This window comes from Condylostylus longicornis, unplaced genomic scaffold (genome assembly GCF_029603195.1).
Source record: "Condylostylus longicornis isolate FDR11 unplaced genomic scaffold, ASM2960319v2 ptg000017l, whole genome shotgun sequence".
In the NCBI taxonomy this organism is placed as follows: Eukaryota; Metazoa; Arthropoda; class Insecta; order Diptera; family Dolichopodidae; genus Condylostylus; species Condylostylus longicornis.
Window position 1 is genome coordinate 6,116,944 of NW_026577986.1, and position 23,305 is coordinate 6,140,248.

The 23,305-nt window shown below is 23.6% G+C and overlaps 1 protein-coding gene across 1 annotated transcript in view; it reads left to right on the top strand.

Moving 5' to 3' along the window:
- The window catches only part of LOC129606108 (uncharacterized), a 56,746-nt gene extending 35,253 nt beyond the window's left edge, over positions 1–21,493 (top strand). The window contains exons 10-12 of the mRNA XM_055516219.1: positions 8,079–8,228; positions 8,798–8,899; positions 19,104–21,493. Coding sequence (XP_055372194.1) covers positions 8,079–8,228; positions 8,798–8,899; positions 19,104–20,491 — 1,640 coding nt within the window. The 3' untranslated portion in view covers positions 20,492–21,493. The remainder of the gene's footprint in view (positions 1–8,078; positions 8,229–8,797; positions 8,900–19,103) is intronic.
- Positions 21,494–23,305: the final 1,812 nt, after the last annotated feature.

Genomic DNA, 23,305 nt, shown 5'->3' on the forward strand with positions numbered 1-23,305 from the left:
ATTTTATAATTTTGAATGAACATAGAACAGGATAACTAGAATGAATTATGAACACAATTCCTCATTTTCAGAAAATAAGAAAGTAAAGAGAAAGAATTTAATTTCTATAATACTTACTACGTTTCTAAAAATCTGACGATATAAAATAATATATACAGACATTTTAAAATAAATTAATTACAATAAATATTTCATTAAGCAAAATAAAAAGGGCAACAGATTAATTTCATATAATCAAACAAGAGAACTAAAGATTTTATTCTCAATTACTTCTGGATATGAGTGAGAAAATTATAGGAACAGATTTTAAAATTTACTTAACAAATAAGAGAATTGCTCAAGCTGAATTTTGAAGACTTCCCAAAAAAAGGAGAACTCTCTTTACTCTGTTCATTTTCTTTATTTATTTTTTATACAGAAAAAAAAATCAAGGAATTTTATAAACTTCTCATATATTCTAATTTTTTAAATCTCTCTGTTAAATTCTTTAAACAAATGGTTTCATGCTATTATACAGGGGAAGAAAAAAAATTATTTTAATAAAATTACTTAATATACTTCCTTAGTCCTTTGCATTTTTTACGTATCCAATTTATTATTTTGTTGTGTAAGGTAGTGACATAATATTAAATTCTAATTAATTAAGAAATAAACTCAATTTTAATATTAATTTCATTACCTTCCTTTCATATTTTATTTCAACATGTAATGTACATCCATAAATAAATGTATGTATATCGAAAATATTAGAATAGTTTGGCTTTTCCTTATTGAACATATCAATATTACAACATTATATCATACTCTTACAATATACAACAAGAATATCTAAGCAACATTTTTTCCTCATGTACGACTTCAATTAATTAAAAAACTTGGAAAATGAAAATAAATTGAAATTTCTATAATATTCACTACGTTTATAATAATTTATGTTTACGCACCTAATTATAATAAATATACACAGTGAGAGAAATTTATCTTAAAAAAAAAAATTTAATATACCTACTCTTTTAGACATGAGTCATGCAACCTTACCGAAAAGGTTTGCTAATTTGTATAATCAATTGATTTGCACTTTTATTTGTATTTGAAATAAATATCATTATAATTTTTAACATTATATTTTAACAACAACTTAAATACGTTCTGTATTTCGGTATAATTAAGGCTAATTTCTGTAAAATTTATTATAATCACTAAAATGAGATTAAAAAACACAAACTCATCAAAATTTTAAGAATAAATATAACATGCAGTCACAAGTCCCAAAAAAGTTTCCGATGGATTTAAATGAATTTGTACTAAATGTTCGAGGGAACGAGCACAATTTTCCTCCTTATAAATACCACTTAATTTCTTCCACATTAATAATTTTTATGAAACATCATTCTTCCACTGTATATTTTTTAAATAAATTGTTCAAGTAATATATTATTTTCTAAATATAAACATATTGTAAAATTAGTTACATATATGTATAACAAATGTACATACATATTAATTATATAATACGTATATGAACATGATGTAACTTTATATTAATAAAACGACATTTAGACTACATTCCTATTACAATGAGAAAAAAGAGCAGCAAAAGAAACAAAAACAACAAAAGAACATAATAAATAATCATTTATAATAATAATAATAATAATAATAATAAATATATATATATATATATATATATATATATATATATATATATATATATATATTTATATATGTGTATATATTTATGCACAATGTTACAATAATATATTACAAAAGTAATTTTTAATAAAACAAAACAAAAAATTTTATTTATTCTTGTCTTAACATTTCATATTTGTTTTCATTAAAAGGATAACAAACTACAGTCATTGTCACTAAGGCTTTGTTTATTTTTCAGAAAATATTTTTTATAACTGCTATGAAAATATTTAAGTAAATAATATTGAAATTTTTATCATAAACATTATGTTATATAAGAATTTTATTCTGATTACTTTGTTCTTATTCTAAGAATTTGAAATATGAAACTACGAGATAATAATGTACAGGACTAAAATAATAGAAAAGAGGAAAAAAAAAATAACAATTCTAAAACTGTCAGAAATATTAATTTCAAATGCCTTATTATATTTTAACAATTCTATAAGCATTCATATTGAAAATTGAAAATAAATTAAAATTAATAAAATTTTTTAATTAAATTTGAAAAGGCAAAAAAATTTACTAAAATATGTTTGCTCTTAACTTGAATACATATAAGATGAAATTTAATTAAATTACTTATACACACTTGATATTAATGCATTATTTTCGATAGCTTCAGTAACAAGTTAATAAGTAATCAAAATGGAATTTATTAATAAGAACTTCTAAAGCAATAATTTTTCTCTCTATATATTATATCTCATATATTGGGTTAATAATTAATTTGAAGTAAAAGTAAAGTTAACCATTATTCAATTCCTTAACGTTAGAAATTAGAAACTGTTTTGAAATTTTATGAACCTGATAAAATATTTTTGATTTTGCTATTGGACGCTGGGAAACATTTTTATGTGGAATGGGACCTTCTATTTAAGATGAAATAGATTTTAGTAAATTTATTACGCAATTCCTTTCGGGAAGGTAATCTTTGCAAAAGAATAAACTTAATAAAACTTATCTAAATCTAAGTAGTGGTGCAAAATCTGAGATCATGTACGATTTTATTTTTAAAAAATTTCCACATAAAATTACAAATATTAAGCAGTCAAGTTTACTTGATAATAATTGAGTACAGTATCAGAAGAGATCTGTAAGAGAATACATGCAATAGAGATCTGTCTGAGAATCAATTTGGAAAGGGGGTATAGAAACCGCACCATCTATGTGTTCTCAGACAGCAGGGCTGCGCTGCTGGCCGATGAGTTGGCGCGGAGGGGATTTGGAGCTGCCTTTGTGCAGCCGCTGCCTTTCTGCGGTCTGCCCTCTTCCGCCGTGGGGGCCAGGCTTGCCTGCCTACTCGCGGCGGAATGCGGTCGTCACTGGCGGGACACGAAAGGGTGCCGTCATGCGAAGGTGTTTCTTCCGGCGTGCTCCGGCGGATTCACCGCGGAGTTGCTGGGGATGAGCAGGAGCCGGGTTCGCACTATTGCGAATTTCTTCACGGGGCACTGCCCGGTGAAATACCACCTGCATAGGCTGGGGAAGTCGGGCTCCCCCCTGTGCAGATTTTGTGGGGGTGGCGATGAGACCGCCGTGCACATTCTCTGCGACTGTCCGGCACTGGCTGTTCGGCGCCGCAATTGTCTTGGACATGGGTCCCTAAGTGTTCGGGAACTATTGTCCAACTCCCTTAAGGATATCTCCGGCTTTGTGATTGGGACGGGGATATTATAGACGGGAGAGTGGGGTGGCTACAATAAGTCAAAAATGGCTGCGGTGGCTTGGGGGGATGCTCCTGTCCCACTCGGTTCCCTTAGAATCTACAAATCTCAATCTACAGTATCAGAAATATTACTTAAATAATTACAAGAATTTCCAAGTACTTTAAAAATATTTCTTTAAATATTTGTTTATAAAAATTTTTATCAAAATATCAAAATGAAAATAGGGAAATCTTCTCATCGAGATATTTTTAAAGAATTTTGAAATTTAAAAATAAATTTACTTCTATTTTTGAATTCATAAATTTACAGCTTAAGAGTTTTTGCATTTACTGCAATTTTCTACTTTATCAGCCATAAATAAAGATTACAATAAAATATGAATATACACACAATATTTTTTTTTTCATATTAAATTTCAAATTTATTGTCTAAAGAAAATAATAAAACACCTTTTTTAAAGATTTTTTTCATTTTAAACCTGTTGAAAATCTTAAATCCTTTTATGTTAAATAAGAGAAGAAAAAAAAACGTAAATAACTGCATTACTTAACATATTGTTTAAATATACTCAAAGTATACATTTATATATACACCTATATATATATAATAATATATATATATATATATAAATATACAACAGATTTTCTTGATAAACCCGCCCCTTTGAATTTTTAGATAGATACTAAATATTTTCAACTTTACTATTTTTTTTTTCTATGAGAAAAAACGTAAAAATATGGTAAAAAGTAATTTATCGAGCTTATGAAGATTTAAAAATATTTCTAGAATATAAAAAATTTTCATATTTTCTAAAGTTCTGAATTAAAACTTTTCTAATAAATACTAACAAATGAAAATATTATGATTTAAATGTTCATAAAAATACTTCATGTTAAATAAAATTTCACTTGAAGAAGATTATTATAAAAAAAAAAAAAGCTCATAAAGTTTTATTTACAAAAGAGAAAAAAAAATTAAATCCTTTACAAATAGTGAAAATTTTAAATCAAATCCTTGTACTTCAACAAAGTACAGTTAAGTTATATTTCTAGAAATTGAAAATATAAGGTACATAAAAATTGTGTGTACATCAATTATATGTAAGTAAATGTAAAATAAGTATTCATTTTGTACAATTTTTAAGTTTTTTGTCTGCCATATTTCAAATATTTTGATTCTTAAAACAAAATTCAGTCTTGAACAAACAATTTTTACTTGGAATTGAATAATTTTATCATAATTCAGAATAGGATTTTTTCTGTAAAAATTGCATACTTTTAGGGAAACATTTAATTACCGACCGTATTGTGTAAACAATAGGTAGGTTATGTGATGGCAACAAATTTTGCATATCGAGTTTTCGGTGGGAACGTACTTCTCCATAGTAGAAAAGTGTAAATAAACTATTTTTAGCAACCTGTCGGTCTGTCGGTCTGTCGGTCTGTCGGTCTGTCGGTCTGTCGGTCTGTGTGTACACGCGTGTATCTCAAGTTCGGCTGAACCGATTTTGATGAAATTTTATATGTAAGTTTGTTTCCACCATGGCACGGATCGATCAACTTTTGGTATATATCAGGCCTCGAGAACTGCACTTTTTAGCGGGCCTGTTTTACATTTTTGAACATTTTGAAGAAAATATTCAACCGATTTACTTGAAATTTTATATATAAGCTCAGCTCGATCGTCCGCAAAAATTCGTATGTTTTGGAAGAAATCAGGCATCGGCAACTAGACGTTTACTACGGGCCAAATATACATTTTTGTGTATATAAAGAGAAATAATCAACCGATTTCATTGAAATTTAATATATGAATTCCCCGTATTAAAACAATGAACATGTAAATTTTTTGGAAAGATCAGGCATCGGCAACTAGACGTTTACTACGGGCCAAACATACACTTTTGTGTATATAAAGAGAAATAATCAACCGATTTCATTGAAATTTAATATATGAATTCCTCATATTAAAGCAATGAACATATAGCTTTTTTGGAAAGATCAGGGCTCGAAAACTGATTTGCGGGCCGATTTTACATTTTTCACCATATCCACAGAACAAATTGATGGAATTTCTTGAAATTTGATATTGAGTTCTGATTGTTACCGAAACTAACTGGCGAGCATTTCAGGGAATTCGGGTAGCACAAAGCGAAACTCTACTAAGAGCCAAATTTACATTTTTCTAAGTATGTTAACTATAAGCTTACTAATGTCCTAAAAATTGGAAAGAAGTATTTAACAGACATTTTTATAATATTCTGTAACACTTTCATTTAACTAGACAATACACAATGCGGTCGATTATGTGCTGATCACATCAGAATTTTTTTTAATGTTATTTAGTTTAAAAGATTACGGTTTACGAACAGTTTGAGGTCCAATATTTACACGATTTAAAAGTAATTAATAAGATATTTTTCCAAACCTAAAGTTACAGCACTGATATAATATTTTTTTTACAAACTCTACCCGTTATTCACTTAGTTTTCTATAAAATTCACTCAATTTTCCATATTAGTCGTCCATACAATAATAAACTATTTGTAAATACAAGGATCTTCAGTATAACCAAAAATTTTTTTTAAATATTGAAGTAGCTGCGAGCTTATTTCAAATAATTTACGCAAAATTTCGCTTAAATTTTAATTATTATTATTAATAGGTAAAAAATATTTGAATTTAAATTTAAAATTTAATGTTCTAATTTATGTACAAAATAAACTTGTTAATTGAGATATTCATAACACTAAGCACAATTTTATTTTCTATTCATAAAAATTATTATTCAGACAAAATATAGAACAGCGGAAGTTTTCATGCGTTTTTCATTTTAGTATGCCACAAATAAAAAATTTATAATTAACTTGTAACACTCAGTTTGTATACAATTATAAACATTATCATTCAAAAATACTTTACAATAATAAAAAGATCAAAATACAAAATATAATAAAAAAAAATAAAGTTACAAAAGTGTTCTTGTCACACAAGTCAAACAAAACAAAAAACACACAAAATAAGAATCAAATAAATACTCAAAACTTCCTTTTCTGTACAATTTGCCCCAGGTTAACATCCTTTTGTTTCATTTTTCCTCCATTTTTTTTTTATTGTATTTTTCTTATATTAAGTACAATATAGAATCAGTGAATAGAATTTTACACTTCATATATGTATATGCAGTATCCTCAAAAAAAAAAAAAACAAAACATGACCATCCTACATATCAATTCAACCGAAGGTAACAATACATGTTTTGTATAAAATGTATAGCTGCTACATTCAATCATATATATACACTGACACAATAAAAATATCAGGATTTTACAACGTATCTCACTTAATATTCTATACAATAAAACACATATAATCTTATATCTATGTCTGTATATGTTTACATATTACACATTATTATTATGAATATTGTTATCATTTTACAGAAAATAACTATTCCATTATTATATTGTATGTTTTTTTTGTTATTATCTATATTGTATAGTGTTTGGTTGTTCTTATATTACACTTGATATACGATTGAAATTCACTTTCTCATATCTCATTCGCCATTATGTGGTCATAGAACCGCATTGTATTTTATTTCAAGTAAATCTCTTACACAATTTTACCTGTTAACCATCTACATATACAATGTACGTGTAACAATTTTTAAAATAAATGTATATGTATAAAATATAGGGATATACGTAGTGACATTACAATATTCTCAAAAAGGAAAAATTAGTTTACTTGAAAATTGCTTCCATTTTTTAATTGGGTACCTATACATAAATCTAATTGAAAAATCTTTGTAAACGAAATATTTAAATTATTTTTATCACAAAATATAGTTTATTATTGCCGTATTTTTCTCAAAATCGTTTACGATCCGGTTACAATTTATTTCACAATTACAATTGGTTCGATTACGGGAAAACCAAAAATCATTCAACAAAATTTTCGGATACAGCAAAATTTTTAATTGTAGTAAGTTCATGTTTTATTGAAATAAATATACATATTTGAGGCTGGCAGTGAATTTTATTTTTAACATTCACATTTTCAAGGATATTTTCAAAATATTTTATTTCAGCTACAACAAATCGTTTCTACACAGAATTAATAACCCACTGCAAACCTTATTTCTCTATAACTATAAAGTACTAAAAAGTAAATGGGTATACCTTGAATTCCAAACACTGCATCTGCACTTTTCTTGAATTCTGTTAAAAAATTCGTGTCAAAGCAGAGTTTTGAATTTAAAAATGGTATTGTTATAATAGTTTCAAAACTCATGAAACAATAATTTTAAAACAGTCTCGAATCCAAAAAACAATTAATGTTTTTGCTCAGTTTTCTAATTTTTCAGTCATACTACGTATTTATAACCATAAATGGTAACATTTTCGAAATATACAACAACTGGAGCAATATTCTTTTTTCTAATAGTTTTTTGTTTTCAATTTCAATTTTAAAAATAATTGAAATAATGAAAATTTAAACAATAATATTTTCTTCGTAAATTTATAAATATCAACATACATACATATTGATTATGACACACATTATTATATATATGTGTATGTACAAAATAGTGTTCACAAAAGCAGATTATCAAAAAAAAAAAACTATTAAAAATTTTTAATCATAATTTTCTTTTTCATTTATTTTTCATAATTTGTACAACTTCTTTTTTTTTTTGTTTTTCAATTTTCAGGAAATAAGGTTGAAATACGAAATCATTATCGTGGTCATAAACTTTCAATGTGGTTAAACTTAATACCGCAATTACATTCACCAGGTAATTTAAATGATTTACCAATGCGACATCATCATTTCGCAGAGGATAGTGCACAATATTATGATGGTAAGTTTTTAAAATATGCTTGAGTGTATATACATATGTATGTAATATAAGAATTATAGTTTTTGATATTATTACAAATCACTTACATATGTATGTATGTTTATACAATGTATATAACAGTTTAGAAATAAGTAAATTTAAAATGTTAAATAAAAAACTATAATGTTATTCAAAATTGCAAAATATTTTTGGTAATTTTAATTTTAGTTATATTAATAACATTAAGGAAACTACATAATATTTTGACAACAGTTTTTCAATTATCAAAAATAAATTTGAAAACTTCAACAATTTAATTAATTTTAATTGTTTTAACCTATGAGGATTAAAACAAAATTCACTAATTATTTTTTTCTTTAATATCAAAATTTAAAATATTCCAAATTTATTTTCTCGCAAAAGAAATCAATGACATCACAATAAAAAAATTCTTTGATTTTGACTCCTGGAACGCTTTATAAATTTAATTTAAATCATTACCAAATTTTTAACTGCTTCTAGCTAATAAATTCACTTGCTCAAGTTTGCTTTCATTAATATTCTTTTGTTATTGTATTAATATTTTACAGGAATCATAAGACCACAAATAACACAGAGGCCATTTTATGCAAAATCAAATACACCAACACCTCAATTTACAACAACAATTAATCCAACATTAACTACAACCGGTAAGTTTAAATGAATATTGTATGAAATTTAATTAAATTTTACTTAATATTACAATTTGGAAATAAAGGACAATAAGCCTTTATTTCGAAATTGCAATAAACATCAAAAGATTAAAAGAAAAATTAAATAATCAATTTTTTAAAATTTTACTTTAATATTATGGAAATTTTAAGAAAAATTAGACCTCTATTACAATATTCTCGATTATATCATATATATACCCTTTAGTTCAGAGAGTGAAAGAATTCCTACCATATCGAGTAAAGTATACTCAATGCCAGTCTACTCTACTATAATCAAAATTGTACACATAGCAAATTTGTTGCGAATTCCTTCAGTTATTGTATAACAACTTCTAATTCATTTCTTACTGAGTACGTTTGTGTAAAGGTTTTCTCGGAATATTTCGTGACATTTTGAAATTTTTGAAATTATATTCATTTGAATTTCTGTCTTTGAAAATTAAAATTAAAATATAAAAATATAATTTCAAATTAAGACATCGAAAATTTCGTTGAAATTTTTTTAAATACCTCTATTAAAGTCTCTAGTTTTGTAAACACAATGTTCGATTGTAAAGTTTTATTAAAAACATTATGTAAAATAACTTTAAAAATCTGTTAAACACAATTTTAGTCTTGTAATTATAATTTTGTTTCTATCAAAAATTTTAATATTTGACATTGATTAGTTTATATTTCAATTTTCTCTTAATGTTTTTTTTATTCCACGTTATCCCTGATAACCATCCACAAAGGATTATTTTGAAAATGAATAAATTGTTTTAAAAATTTTGTTTATTCCCTGTTTTCTTATTAAAAGCATGATCTGTATATAAAACAACATCCTTTAACGAAACACAATTTAAAAATTATTATATAAATTAGAAAGGATTAATATTTTTTTTTTTTGTATTAAAAGATGAACTTTTAAATGTTTTTTGTGTGTATAGTTTAAAAAGTATAAAAAATTAAAAATTTTACAACATGCACTTTTTAAAAGCAATTAATTTTAACTCATCGTAAATAGGTTATACGTTTAATGTACTCAAAAGTTAAGTACACCTATATAATGTGTATATTTTCATCATATAATTGAGTGTTTATTTAAAAGTACACATATTCCCGCTTGGTTAGTGTAAATTATACAAATTAATATTTTACAGTTTATCGTAGTGGTTTAACACTTTCACAATATTAAACTTCATTTATTAATATTAAATGAACATAGTTATGATTTGATACATGTAGAAAATCCTGTAAAATGGTTTCGGTAATTTATTATTATGAGCACGAAAAGAATGTAATTATTTTAGTGCCTTCAAAACGACAATATGACTAAAGGAATATCGTTTTTTTAAGCTCATGATCATATGAAAATTTTTTAAGTTGTTCATAATGATTTTATATTTATAGAACAATTATACTATATAGAATGTTATCTATAAATTAATAGGAAAACTAATTTAAAATTTTAGAAAGAATGCTGTAAATAAATGCAAAATTAACCATAATTATTTTATGATGTGCTATTACATCTTGCGATTCAATTATCTAATGAAAGATGAGTAGTTAGGCATAACATATATGCACGTACCATACCAGCATTTGTTTATGAATGAGCTTCTCATACAGGCTCTTAACTTGATCATATATAAAGCTCTTTTGTGCAATATTAATTACGATGATAATTTTATACTTGACCTTTAGCAATTCGCCTGATTATTTTCAAATGAAATTTAAACTAAATTACTCAGTTTGAAAATTTTACACTGAAAAATTGAAAAACTTATTATTTTATAACATTCCAAGTAATTACATTTTGACAATTTTTTACATTTTCCACTGAACCTCAAACTTTTGTAAAATCCGGAGTTTTATATTTTTGTAAAATAAAAACTATAAAGTATTTCTTCATAAAAGTTTACTGTGAAAATTAAATTCCCAAAAATAATTCTCCTAATAGCGTTTATGAACTTAAACTTTTTTCTCTCTGAATCCTAAAAATGTTGAAAAATTTTATACAAAAAAAGGGACAAAAAATACTTTTGTACAGAATTTTTAAATTTAATTCAAAATTCAAAGGAAAAATCATCAAGAGTGATATATTAATAGAGTAAACAATTTTTCTATAAATAAATCGTAAAACTTGTAAAATAAAAATTTAAATTTATTAAAAATTCTACTTATGTTTTTCATAAAATCAAAAATTTGAGAATAAAAAATTTCAATTTTTAGAATAAAAATTTTTAATTTCTCATATTTCTCATAATTTTTATTATTTAAAACTTTCTCAAAAAATATCACACTATCATCAATGTTTCTCATTAAATCATGTAAAAAGGACTACTATATCATTCATATTTGCAAATAGATTTAAATTTTAAGACTTTCTTTTATTAAAAAATCCAATGATTTCACAAAAATACCAACTTATAATTTAATATTTTCATAAATTTTACTTCCTTGTTAGCGTCATCAATTTTTTTTCCTATATTTATTCAAAACTTGCATATAAAATTTCTATATAAGAATTTTTATTTAAATAATTTTTAAAATTTATAAAAGAGCTTTGATTATTTTTTTATTTATTATCTTATTATAAACATACACTTTGAATGAAACACTTAAAGAAAATATGAATTTTGCTGGCTTATACATTCTTCAATTTTTAAATATAAATTAAATACCATCTTGTATATTGCATACAAGTACTATATTATTCACTTGTATGTATTCAACATTTTTTTTTAAAGTTACTCATGTATATTTTTGAAAAACAAAAAACAAGTCCTTAAAACAATCACATACAACACATATTGTGTGTATCCTCTTTCAAAAACTTTATCTACATTACACTCTTGTTTTTTTTTTCCTTTTTTTTTCTTAAAAATTTTCACCTCCTTTGATTCAAATTTAAACAATTATATAACAAATTTTCGCATGTGTTAAATTCTTTTTCCTTTTCATGCGCTCATAATACTCTCATGAGTTTTTTTTTTTTGTTTTTCTTTTTTTCTTCTCTCTTTTATCGCATTTATTATAAACACTTAAAAGTAAAATTTGCACAAACAAAATATTATTATATAATTAAATTTGTTTAACATATTTAAGAATATTTTAAAAATAAAGAATAAAAAAACAAAAAAACTTTTCAGACATTTTTTCCTTAAATTTTCTGAAAGAAAATTATTATTTAATTTTATTTTTTTCTTATACATCTCTTTGAATAAAAAATTTACATTAACGCACCTATACATATTGTATGTGTATACTAAAAATACATTTTATTTACTTACGAGTATAATATAATTTACTGAAAGAAACTAGAGAGAATTCAGACATTGAATATAATTTTGATATACAATGTAAATATAAAAATATCGTCTTACAATTTTTATAATATTACAACATTCTTTTGGAATTCAAAATCTTTTAACGAAATTACGAAAATTTGTTAAGAAATTGCAAAATATAATTCCAGGATTTATAAAAGATATTCGAAGTTTTTCAAGTTCTCACATTTAAGGATTTCGTTTTACTTTTTCTCTGTTTTCTGTTGTTTTTCTTAGGAAACTTTATCGAAATGCAATGAGCCTTGAAGATATATACAAACTATGTACCTGCTATATTCTTATGCCTTATACTACTACTAGAATGTATAGTCAAAAATGTTATAAAACTTTTTCTCTTATACACACTAGTGTATTGAATATCGATATTGTATATTGGTATCGATTACAATTTATAAGCTTTTTAATCCACTTGCAAAAAAAATTTCAATTTCAATTGTATTAAGAATAAAGAATAAAATTAAGTTAGAAGAAAATGATCATCGGGTGAAAAGTAAATCATAAATAATTCTTGAAAATCTTACACGTTATAATTTTTGTCTGAGATATAAAAGTTATGACAAGAATATAAGTTGAAAACCAAGATTATTTTTATTGACAAAATGTAGACAGAAGTTTGTTTTTCTTATATTAATCATGTATATTGGTTTTTCATCAAAGTTGTTTTTGCATAAAATTAAAATTTAATATATCGTAAAATATAAAAAAACAAATTTTAAATTAAATCGGTTTTTTTATAATCGATTTTGTTTAACCAAATTAAACTTAAAAGATTCCTAGTTATATTTAAGAAATAGACGAAACTATCTAAGAAAATTTTTTAAAATTTAAAAACTAATATCCAAAATATTAATTAGTTATTCGCGGTTCCGCTTGTGTCCTTTTTTTAAAATATTTGAAAGAAAAATTGTGGGAATAGCACATAATCGGTCACAATGTGCATTTTAAAAATAATTTTTTTAATAATATTTTCATAATATTTTGCATAATATTTCATAGAATCGACTTGGATTGGATTTTAGAAAAGCTTAAATAATTAAATAATTTAGTCATGCCCGAAAGCCCATTTAAGCCAAATGGTGCAAATTTTTCAAAAGTAAGTTTAAAATATTATTGAGGGCTGTGTAACTAATTTTATTATCTATTACTTGAATATTTCCATACGCTTCACTATTTTTTTTCCATTATAAAGGGAAAACTTTATAAACCACAATGAATAGTTCATAAATATGGAATTCATAATCGAAAAAAAATTGTTAGGCGAACAATTTTCATCTTTTTCTACATACTCTACTCACTGTACACTAGACTCTGTGTAAAACCGGTATGCATTATAAAATATTCTATAGAAATCGTTATTAAATTTTATGTAATTTAAATTTTTTTTATACATATTTTTAAATTTTATACAAATTTTATTAATAGATGCACCGCAGCATAGAAAAGATTGCAAAATTAAAGGTACAAGTTTTCTTTTTTTTATTTTCTCAAAATTTATTCAAATGCATTCTTGCAATTAACATCTAAATGTTAAAATAAATTTACAATTACAGCATAATTAAGAAAACTTTATGGAATTTTCACAATTTCCTTAAAAAAAAAATATATTTTTAGAAGTACCTGTGTAATAAGAAAACTCTATGTTAAGGAAAATTTTGACTTTTAACATTCAAAATACTTTAAAAAATTTCCATTTCTTCTAATTACCTAATTAAAGTGAAAAGAAAATTAAAGTTATTCAAATGATTTCTAAAAATTAATTAATTAAATTTTAAATTTCTTTCAAAACAATAGAATCCTTATCCACATCCTATTGCTATTAAGTACACAAAACCAGATAGAGCAAATCATAACGAAAGTAGTACAAAACCGATTGATTATTGTAAATATAAGCAAAATTTTATTTACAAAGAAACAAAACTAAAACTTAATAGCGATTAAATCATAATTTAGTAATGAGTTTTATCCAATTAAAAAAATATTTTACTTTAAGAAATTTTACAAAGAATTTTCATTGAATTGATCAAATTTTGCAAAAGTTTATTGTAAACCAAAGCGGTAATATTAATTTAACAAGATTTCTCATATTTTTATGAAATATTTTAATTTGATTTATTAAATTCGTGGAAAATTGCAATTTCTAGAATTAAAAAAAAATTATTTAGTTAAAAAATTAAATGCAAATTTTTTTAAATGGAAGAAGGTTTTCTCAAAAAATTTTCGTTTTTTTTTCTAGCACTATTATTTTTGATTCTGTGATTAAAAAATGCATCTCTATCTGAAAACTTAGAAAAAAAAATTTGCTTATTTTCTTCAATTGTACAATTTGTATGTCTCGTGTATTTGTATAATTTTTAAGCTTTTAAAGATTAAAAGTTAAAGATTATATTATAATAAACGAAAATGATCTAAGTCAGTAACTTATTTCTTTAGAACAAAATTTTAATCAATTTCTTATCCTTTGCTCTTCAAACTTCTAATAACAAAATTTTTCAGCTGTTTATTGTATTGAAACCAAAAACAAAAATTTTTCAATTCCATAAACTCAAAAAGATGTGGAGGTTATATGAAAATCTAATTTAATGAAATTAATTTAGTTTTACGCCCCTGTGGATATGCAATATTTTTCAAAGGACTCAAAGTTTTTTAAAAAAAAAAAAGTTTTTTAAAAACGTCATAATAATAAAAACCGTAATTTTTAACAACTGAAATTGCTTTTTAATGGAAATTTGCTGTCTTGGAAATCATAATTTCAATTCAAAATTTTCACAGTAAAAAATTAAATTATTAGGAAATTTTTCCTTAAAAATTTTTCAATCTCACAATAGGTAGGTAGAAAATATTTTCATTTCTTACTAGGTAACTTAAACCAATTAAGTTACCTAGTAAGAATTCTATTAAGTTACCTAGTAAGAATTCTTACTAGGTACTTAAACCAATTTTTCAATTAATTCATTTATGGGTTAAAAACAACATTAAAAAAACTGCTTTGTTTCAGTTTTACGATAAACTTAATTTCTGTCCATCTAATTTATGGTGATTACAAAAATATACACACTGAGATGTCCTGCGTCTTCAAAAAATTTATTAGTAATAAAATGAGAATATTATTTTTGGAAATATTTAAATCAAGAAATGAGGTTAAATCTTCTATATTCAAATTTTAAAAATTCATTGTTGACTTATTCACAATCAAATTTTTCATGAAGACTTTAAGATTAAATCTTCATTTTTATGCTATTTTTATATAATTTGCTTTTACATTATTCTATGTAAGTACTATTTATATTTACTATGTATATATATACATATAAGTATTACAGAAAAGAGTTTAGAGAAAAAATTTAAATAATGCTTTTCAGTTTTTTTTTTTGTCTTTGTTTTTGGTTGTTCTTTCTTTCTTTTTTTACTTTTAAACTTTTTATAAACTTTTCTCTAGAGTTTTTCTATTACTATTTTCTGTACTGTTCTAATATTTTTCTCTTAGTTTAAAACTAATTTTATTTTCTTTATCTTAAACAACAAATCTCTTAGCAAATATCTTAACAAAAGCTTTTGGGAACACAAGAAAAACAAGAAAAAAAAAACAATAAAATGAAAATAGCATAGCTGGAGTTCCAATTTTTCTTTTTTACGCTAAGGAGCCTGGAATTCTAAATTTCTTAAATAAACAAAATAATATAAAAACAATAATAATCATATTTTTGTTTGTCTTTTTTTCGTACAGAGTCATACCCTACATTGTTATATTTGTTCTACTTTTCATATGGGGATTGTAATAATTTATAATTTTACATGATTTGATTTTAAAGCAAGATGAAATAATATGCAGTTCTATGAGATTGCATTTCGGTGTCTCATTGAAATAATGTGTATGCATTTAAACACTCTAACACAATTTCTGACTCTTTTGATTATCGCAGTTACGAAATGGATGGACCGTAATTCAATCAATTCAATTAGCTAAACTCAATTATGTCCATTTAATAGCAATTACCGTCCTTTTAGCAAATAAAATTATGATATAATTTAAATTAAATTACAAAATTTTAAAATATTTTCTTAATTTCCTAGATTTAAAATACAATCATAAATCTAGATTTTTGTAAAATACTTGAAACTTTGCTCAAAATACATTTTCTACTTCCAAATCTCATAACAAAGACTATAAATTATTAAATTGTGTTTCGTTTCAATTTTCACGCTTGTTATGAATAGAATTTTGTATAGTAAATTGCCACGACTCGAATAGAAACTTATTGTTTAATTCATATTGAGGAAAAATTTTTAATTTATTTATTACTGACTCCTTCATTTTGACAAAATTATTAAAATATATGAACAAGCAGAATGAACGCTTTCAATCTTTTTTGATTTCTTTTTTGATTGTTCTTAAGATATGTATAACTCCATTTTTGGTCTTGAACTGTCTTTACCATAAGATTGTTTTTATGAAATTTTAAGTATGTTGTTTCTTGGCCTATAAAACTACTCCTACTTATTTAGAATTTCTCGAGCAAAAACAAAACAAAAAATTACACTTACATTCGTCTCTATAAACAGGACCCCTTGTATTTTTGCACCAATATTTTTATTTTCATTATATAAAATTTTAAAATTTTTACAAGAAAAAAAATTAAAAAAACTCAGACAAAATGAAAATACGCAAATAGTTGAAAAAAAAAGGGTTAAAACAACAAATTCCATTCTATATGATCTTTATTCCTCCAGCCTTTAAATCATATTTAAATTTTATTCAAATCAGTATGTCTACACAATTCAAATTATGTACGTATAGAAAAATTATTGAAACAAAAACAAACTAAAAAAAAATATGGTAAAGATCACAAAAAAATAACCCCTACTTAGCTTCTGCCTAATACTAGTAATAAGAACAAAAAACAAAAAATTTAGTAAAATTCTTATGTATACTTAATAGTATGTATGTGTTACTTTATATTTATATTATGGATTCCCTTAAGTAAACCAGACATACATACAAATTTTATCAAATTCTTAAAATTCTTAAAATAAACCAAACGAATATTTTTAAAGTTGATGTGGTAACAGTGACATATTTGATAATAGTAACGTTTGTGATTAAGGTTTATGTTTACTTTTAAAATATAGATTTTGGAATTTAAAAGAAAAAAAATTAATTTTTTTCACTTTAAAATGATAGAGAAAAAATTGGAATAAATTGTACAAAAATTTATACAGAAAATTTAAAGTGCTTACAAACCCTAATTACAAGAACTTTGTTCAAGTGAAAGAACTGAATTCAGAATTGAGTTCAAGTTTTTGACCCCACCTTACAACTTCTTGAATCATAGAATTTTTTCTTATTTACAGACTGACAGACTGAACCGCATAATTTGCCAATAGCAAATAACTATCTAAATAATTTATTTGCTAATATAAAAATTTTCAAATTGTATCTTGGAAAAACTCATTAAACGCAAGAAGGAGAAAAAATCTTGATAAACGACTTTAAAATAAACAGGGTTTTTTCTCTTATTTTTTTAACCGCTTGTGAATCAAGGCAAAAAAAAAAACTAAATTTAAAATGAAATCACAACTACTTAAAATGCTATTATTCAACTTTACATTTAATATGGGGGTTAAGTTTTTCTTTTCATCATCTTTTCATATATCTTTATTCCCTTTTTTACAAGATTCATCATAGATTTTGTTATTTATGTTATTTACATTTTACAAACGAAAAATATAATTTCTAATTTTGTTGTTATCCTTTTTTGTTTTGTTAAAAGGTCGGTGAGGGTGAATTTTCTTATTATTTTTCACATGTAAAATAGAAAAATTTTGAAAGAGATTATCTTAAAACTTATTAAACAGTATTAAAGGAGAAAAAATGAAATTTCTTTGTTTTATAAATATGATTTTAAATCTCCTTATTACTTGATTTTTTTCTTCGTCCTTCTTCTTAATGAGTTTAGAATGTCCTTGAAATTCAAAGGAGAACATTTATAGTAATAGATTTTAAAGAAAATTCAATAATTAAACAAAAATTAATTAAACATGCATTTTTTCAGAATTAAACTTAAGGTATTCAAAAATTATTTTATAAACTAAAGTGTCCTTGAAGCCTTGGTAATTTTCATGCATGGGTCAAAATATATTCTAACTTTTATTTCATATTTAGCATCTTTTGCACTCTACAGTTGAAATTTATGTTCTGAGTAGTAAATACCTTTTTTATTCGAACACTTATTTAGTTGGGCAAGTTGAAAAATATTCCGATATTTAATCTTAAAACGTTTTCGATATTGTAATTAATACCCTAATAAATATTATAATTAAGCAATGCACCTAAGCTACTCAAACATTAATAGCTCCAAATGTGTGAAGCCTTTTGATATTTAATTTCTTGAAAAACAGAAATACTCAAAAAGAAAGATAACTGCTAGTTAAGAAAAAAATTGATTTATAATTAGCATAAAGAAAACTTTAGTTTAAAATTCATCTTACTCTTTACATTTTACAATTTTAGTTAAATTTTTACTTAAATTCAATTTAAATTTAAATTCTTCATTAAAGCAAATGCTGACTCATTAATTTTTGAAATTATTTTCTAAAAAATTTATACGTTCTTTGCTATAAATCAAGAATTTTCCAATCAACAACAAATCAAGAATTTGCTTGATAAAACTTCAAATGAACCACAAATTATATTATGCATTTGTTGGAATTATACAATATAATTATTGTATAAGTACAAAGCTAAATAATACCTAATGAAAAATTTTTAATCATTTCATTAATTAATTGATTTTTACTTAATTCTATAAATTGATAATTTAGTTTTTTCATTCTTCTTTTTTCATTTCCAGAATGCATATTAAATGCAACAGTAGTTCCAACAATTGCAGCAACACGACCATTAAATCATCAGCAAAATGGAAGTGTTAATTCAATAATGAATGATGCAAAATCGGAAGAAAATAATGATTTATTGCATCGTATTACAAATTCACAAAATCAAAGTTATACGACAGCTTTAGTTATAACAATTTCAGTTGGTTGCTTTCTTTTATTATTGAATTTATTGATATTTGCTGGTATTTATTATCAAAGAGAACGAAGAATTTCATATATTAAACAGAAAGAGGAACTTCGTAAAGCAGAACGTTGTGCATCACCGATTTTAATTTCTGAAAAAGTAGATAGACCAAGTTGTTCCGGTGATATGGGTAAAAGTAGTAGAAAATCATCATTACAAAGTTTAACTGGATTCAATTCAAGTGGTAGTTTTGGTGAATATAGTTGTTATGATGAGAAAATTCAATGTAAAGAAAAACATGCATTAGCTGATATATGTAGTGTTGAATTACCATTAAAAGAATTTAAAAGTTCTTCACCAAATTCATCGAATACCGGCAGTTTACGGCGTAATGCAACTATGAGTCCTCAACAACAACTGCAACAGCAACAACAAAATCAACAACAACAACAACAACAGCAGCAGCAGCAACAACAACAACAACCAAGTGGCCTTCTTATATATCCACCGTCTTATCATAACCCAAATTTACAACATCATAGTTTAACACAAAAAGTTGTTTATCCACCAGCTGTAGCTACGGCAGCTGCAGTTGCAGTCGTTGAACAAGCAGCTGTTGTACCACCATCATCTGATCCAAATACTGGTTTAGTAACATACTCACAATTTCATAAACAAATTCAACAACATGTTCATCATCAACATAGTCATCATCAGCATAGTCATATGCATCGACCATTATTACAATTACATACAATGGGTGCTAGTACTGATTCAACAACATCAAATCAATTAGAACAAATGAATCAATCAACACAATCAGAACAAAAGGATATACAAAATATACAAGCGAATACAAATTGTGGTGGAATTGATGAAAAAACAGTTGTTGTAATGGTAAGTGGTAATGCATCAACAAGCGGTGATGGTCTTTTAAGTGCTGCATCAAATTCAGCACAAAAAAAATTAGAAACCGGATCAAATTGTAGTGGAAGTAGTAGTATAAGTACAAGTGTTGCTGGTAGCGGCCTAACAATTACATGTGAAAGTAATGAAAATGAAGATATTGATATACAATTAAGTCCAGGTATACCAGAACCACCACCACCACCAAAATCAACAGCACCATATCAAGGTGGTATATTAAGACAACCGGGACCACCAACAACACCAGGCACAAATAAAAAACGTGTTCAAATTCAAGAAATTTCTGTATAAATTTTTAAAAAAATTTTAACAAATTGAATATTAAAGTATACATATATGAAGAAAATGGAGAAAAAAAAATTGATTTAAGTAACGCTATATCGAAAATTTAAAAAAAAAAATTGTAATAAAAAATTTATATACAATTTAATATTGACATAATGTTATAATTAACTGAGCAATTAATTAAATTGTTAAACTGGGAAAATAATAATTTACTTGTATTTTTTTTTCTATATTTTAATTTTAATTTAAATATTATTTATTTTATTGTTAACAATAAATTTACTATATATATATTATATTAAAATTTAACACGTCATCATTTTTGTAAAATTTTTTATTTATTTAAATAATTTTTCCAATTTATTATATTGAACTTAATTGAACTTATTTGATTGGATTTGATTAAAATGCAAAAATTTAATATATGATTAAAATTTTTCAAACAATATTCATTATATTATTATAATAAATTATATTAGTCAGTCAGTTGATTTTATTAATACCACAAAAACAAAATCCTTAAATACAAATTGAATTAAATTAAAATTACAGAAAACGTAATATTATTAAGCTAATCAGGTTTTTAACTCATTTCTGCCTAAATATACAATTTTTGTCCAAATATTAATATTGTGGTAATGCTCCTTTAATGCTCATTTCGGCTTATAAACACAATTTGGTGGATTGTATACTAGTATAACGTTCATGCAAATTTGAGAATCATATAATTAATTTTTGAAACTTTCATCAAAAATACTAAAGTTTCCTTGGAATTACGGCAAATTTTGGCAAAATCTTTTGAATCTTTTCAATTTATAAAATTCAGTTTCGAACCTTATATCAAATAACCTTTAGTATATTAATAATACTTTTTAAATTAAAATTAATTCTTTCAGTGAATTTCAAATATATAAGGATTACCCCCAAAAATATTGTGTATATTCTAAATTTCATTATTATAAAGGACAACTAAACTAAATAGTTAAAATTCAATTACATAATGTTGAAACCCAATTAAATATATAAAAATTCAAATGAATTTTTTTTTAATTTTTTAATGAAAATTTAATGTACTCAATATATAGGCGTTATCCATAATTAATTTAAGTATTTACAAAAAACAAAAAAGGTGTTGTTTTCTTTTTTGCATTTTTAAATAAACCCCTTTTTTTATAATTTGCTAACGTTGAATATATACAATTAATTTTAATTATTAATAATACAATAACAGAATTATAATTTTCACTCCCTTCTAACGATATTCCCTTTAATTCCCTTTAAAATCAAAAAGTATTAAAAAAAAATCATTGTAAATGCATTAATTTTCGAAAATTTATTTTTAATTTTAAATTCCTATAAAATCTATTGCAAAAAATCAATAAAAAAAAATAAAAACTCTAAAAAGGATGTATGTAAATCAAAAAGAAAAATAAACAATATTATAATAAAATAATATACACATATACATATATATGTACACATTATACATAAATTAATATTAAATTGATTAATAATTTAATTAAAACTAATAAAATATAAAAACATTACAATTAGTGTAAATACACTATATTAAAAAATCACTGTAATATACACAAAAATAACAGCAAATCATCATAAAAAAAAAAAAAAAACAAATAAAAAAATAAGAAAATAGAGAAAAAATAAAATAAATAAAAAATATAAATAAAAAATATACCATAATATAAAATGGAGAAAAATGAAGGTATGTATGTATGTTTATATTAAACTCTGTATGTATGATATAGATATAAATAAATAAATAAATAAATTAATTAATTGAATTAGTAAAATAATGTAAAAAAAATGTTAATGTAAAATAAATTATTAATTTTTATATAATAAAATGAAAAATAAACATTATAGTGTAAGTAAAAATATTAAATTTAAGTATAGAGATTTAATAGAGAATTAAATTTTGAATTAATTTGAAAATAATGCCCAAATACTACCCCAAAATGTTAGAAATCAATTTGTAATAAAAAAAAGACTTCGAATAATTTAGTAAAAACAATCAACTATTTAAGAATGTTAAGTGAAGAAAAGAAAATTCGAACAATGGAGAATTTCAAGTTATGCAAAATGTTTAAATAAATCAGATTAGACAATATGCATAAAATATCCCGTAATTTAATTTTATGACAAATTTGAACTATAACATCATTAATTACTAGTTAGTTCTCAAAAACGCATGCAATTAATCACAAAATTAATTAATTTCACATTAATTCGGTACAAAAATCGGTATTCTATTAGAACATTCCACACGATTTCGAAAATTTTAAAAAATTTATTTATAAAAATATCATTTTCCTAATATTGCATTTTTTTAATTGATTAAAACTATACAGGTTATATATTTTTAATATATTCTCGCAAATTTTCCATTTTTATTATTCAAAATTAATTTTCATTGACCAAAATTTTGTTGAAATAAAATTTAAATATTAAAAATAAAAAAAAAATGCAAGCAAATATGCTTGCTCTTTTTAAGATGAAATTCAAATAAATAAATATTATTTTTCCAATTTTTATTAATTATTATCAAAAATATTATAATTATAATTAATTTCCGCCTGTTACAAAAATTCTTGTATACGTGCTTTAAAATTTAATTTCAAAAATTTCACCCTAATCATTTTATGTAATTTTTAAACACCCATACATACATAAAAATATTAAACAAAATTTAACCCTCTGTTATTTCTCACATTATTATTATTATTATTATTATTATTAAATATAATAAATGTTATAATATTTCTCTTATAATATTTAGATAAGTTAATTAATATAGAAGAT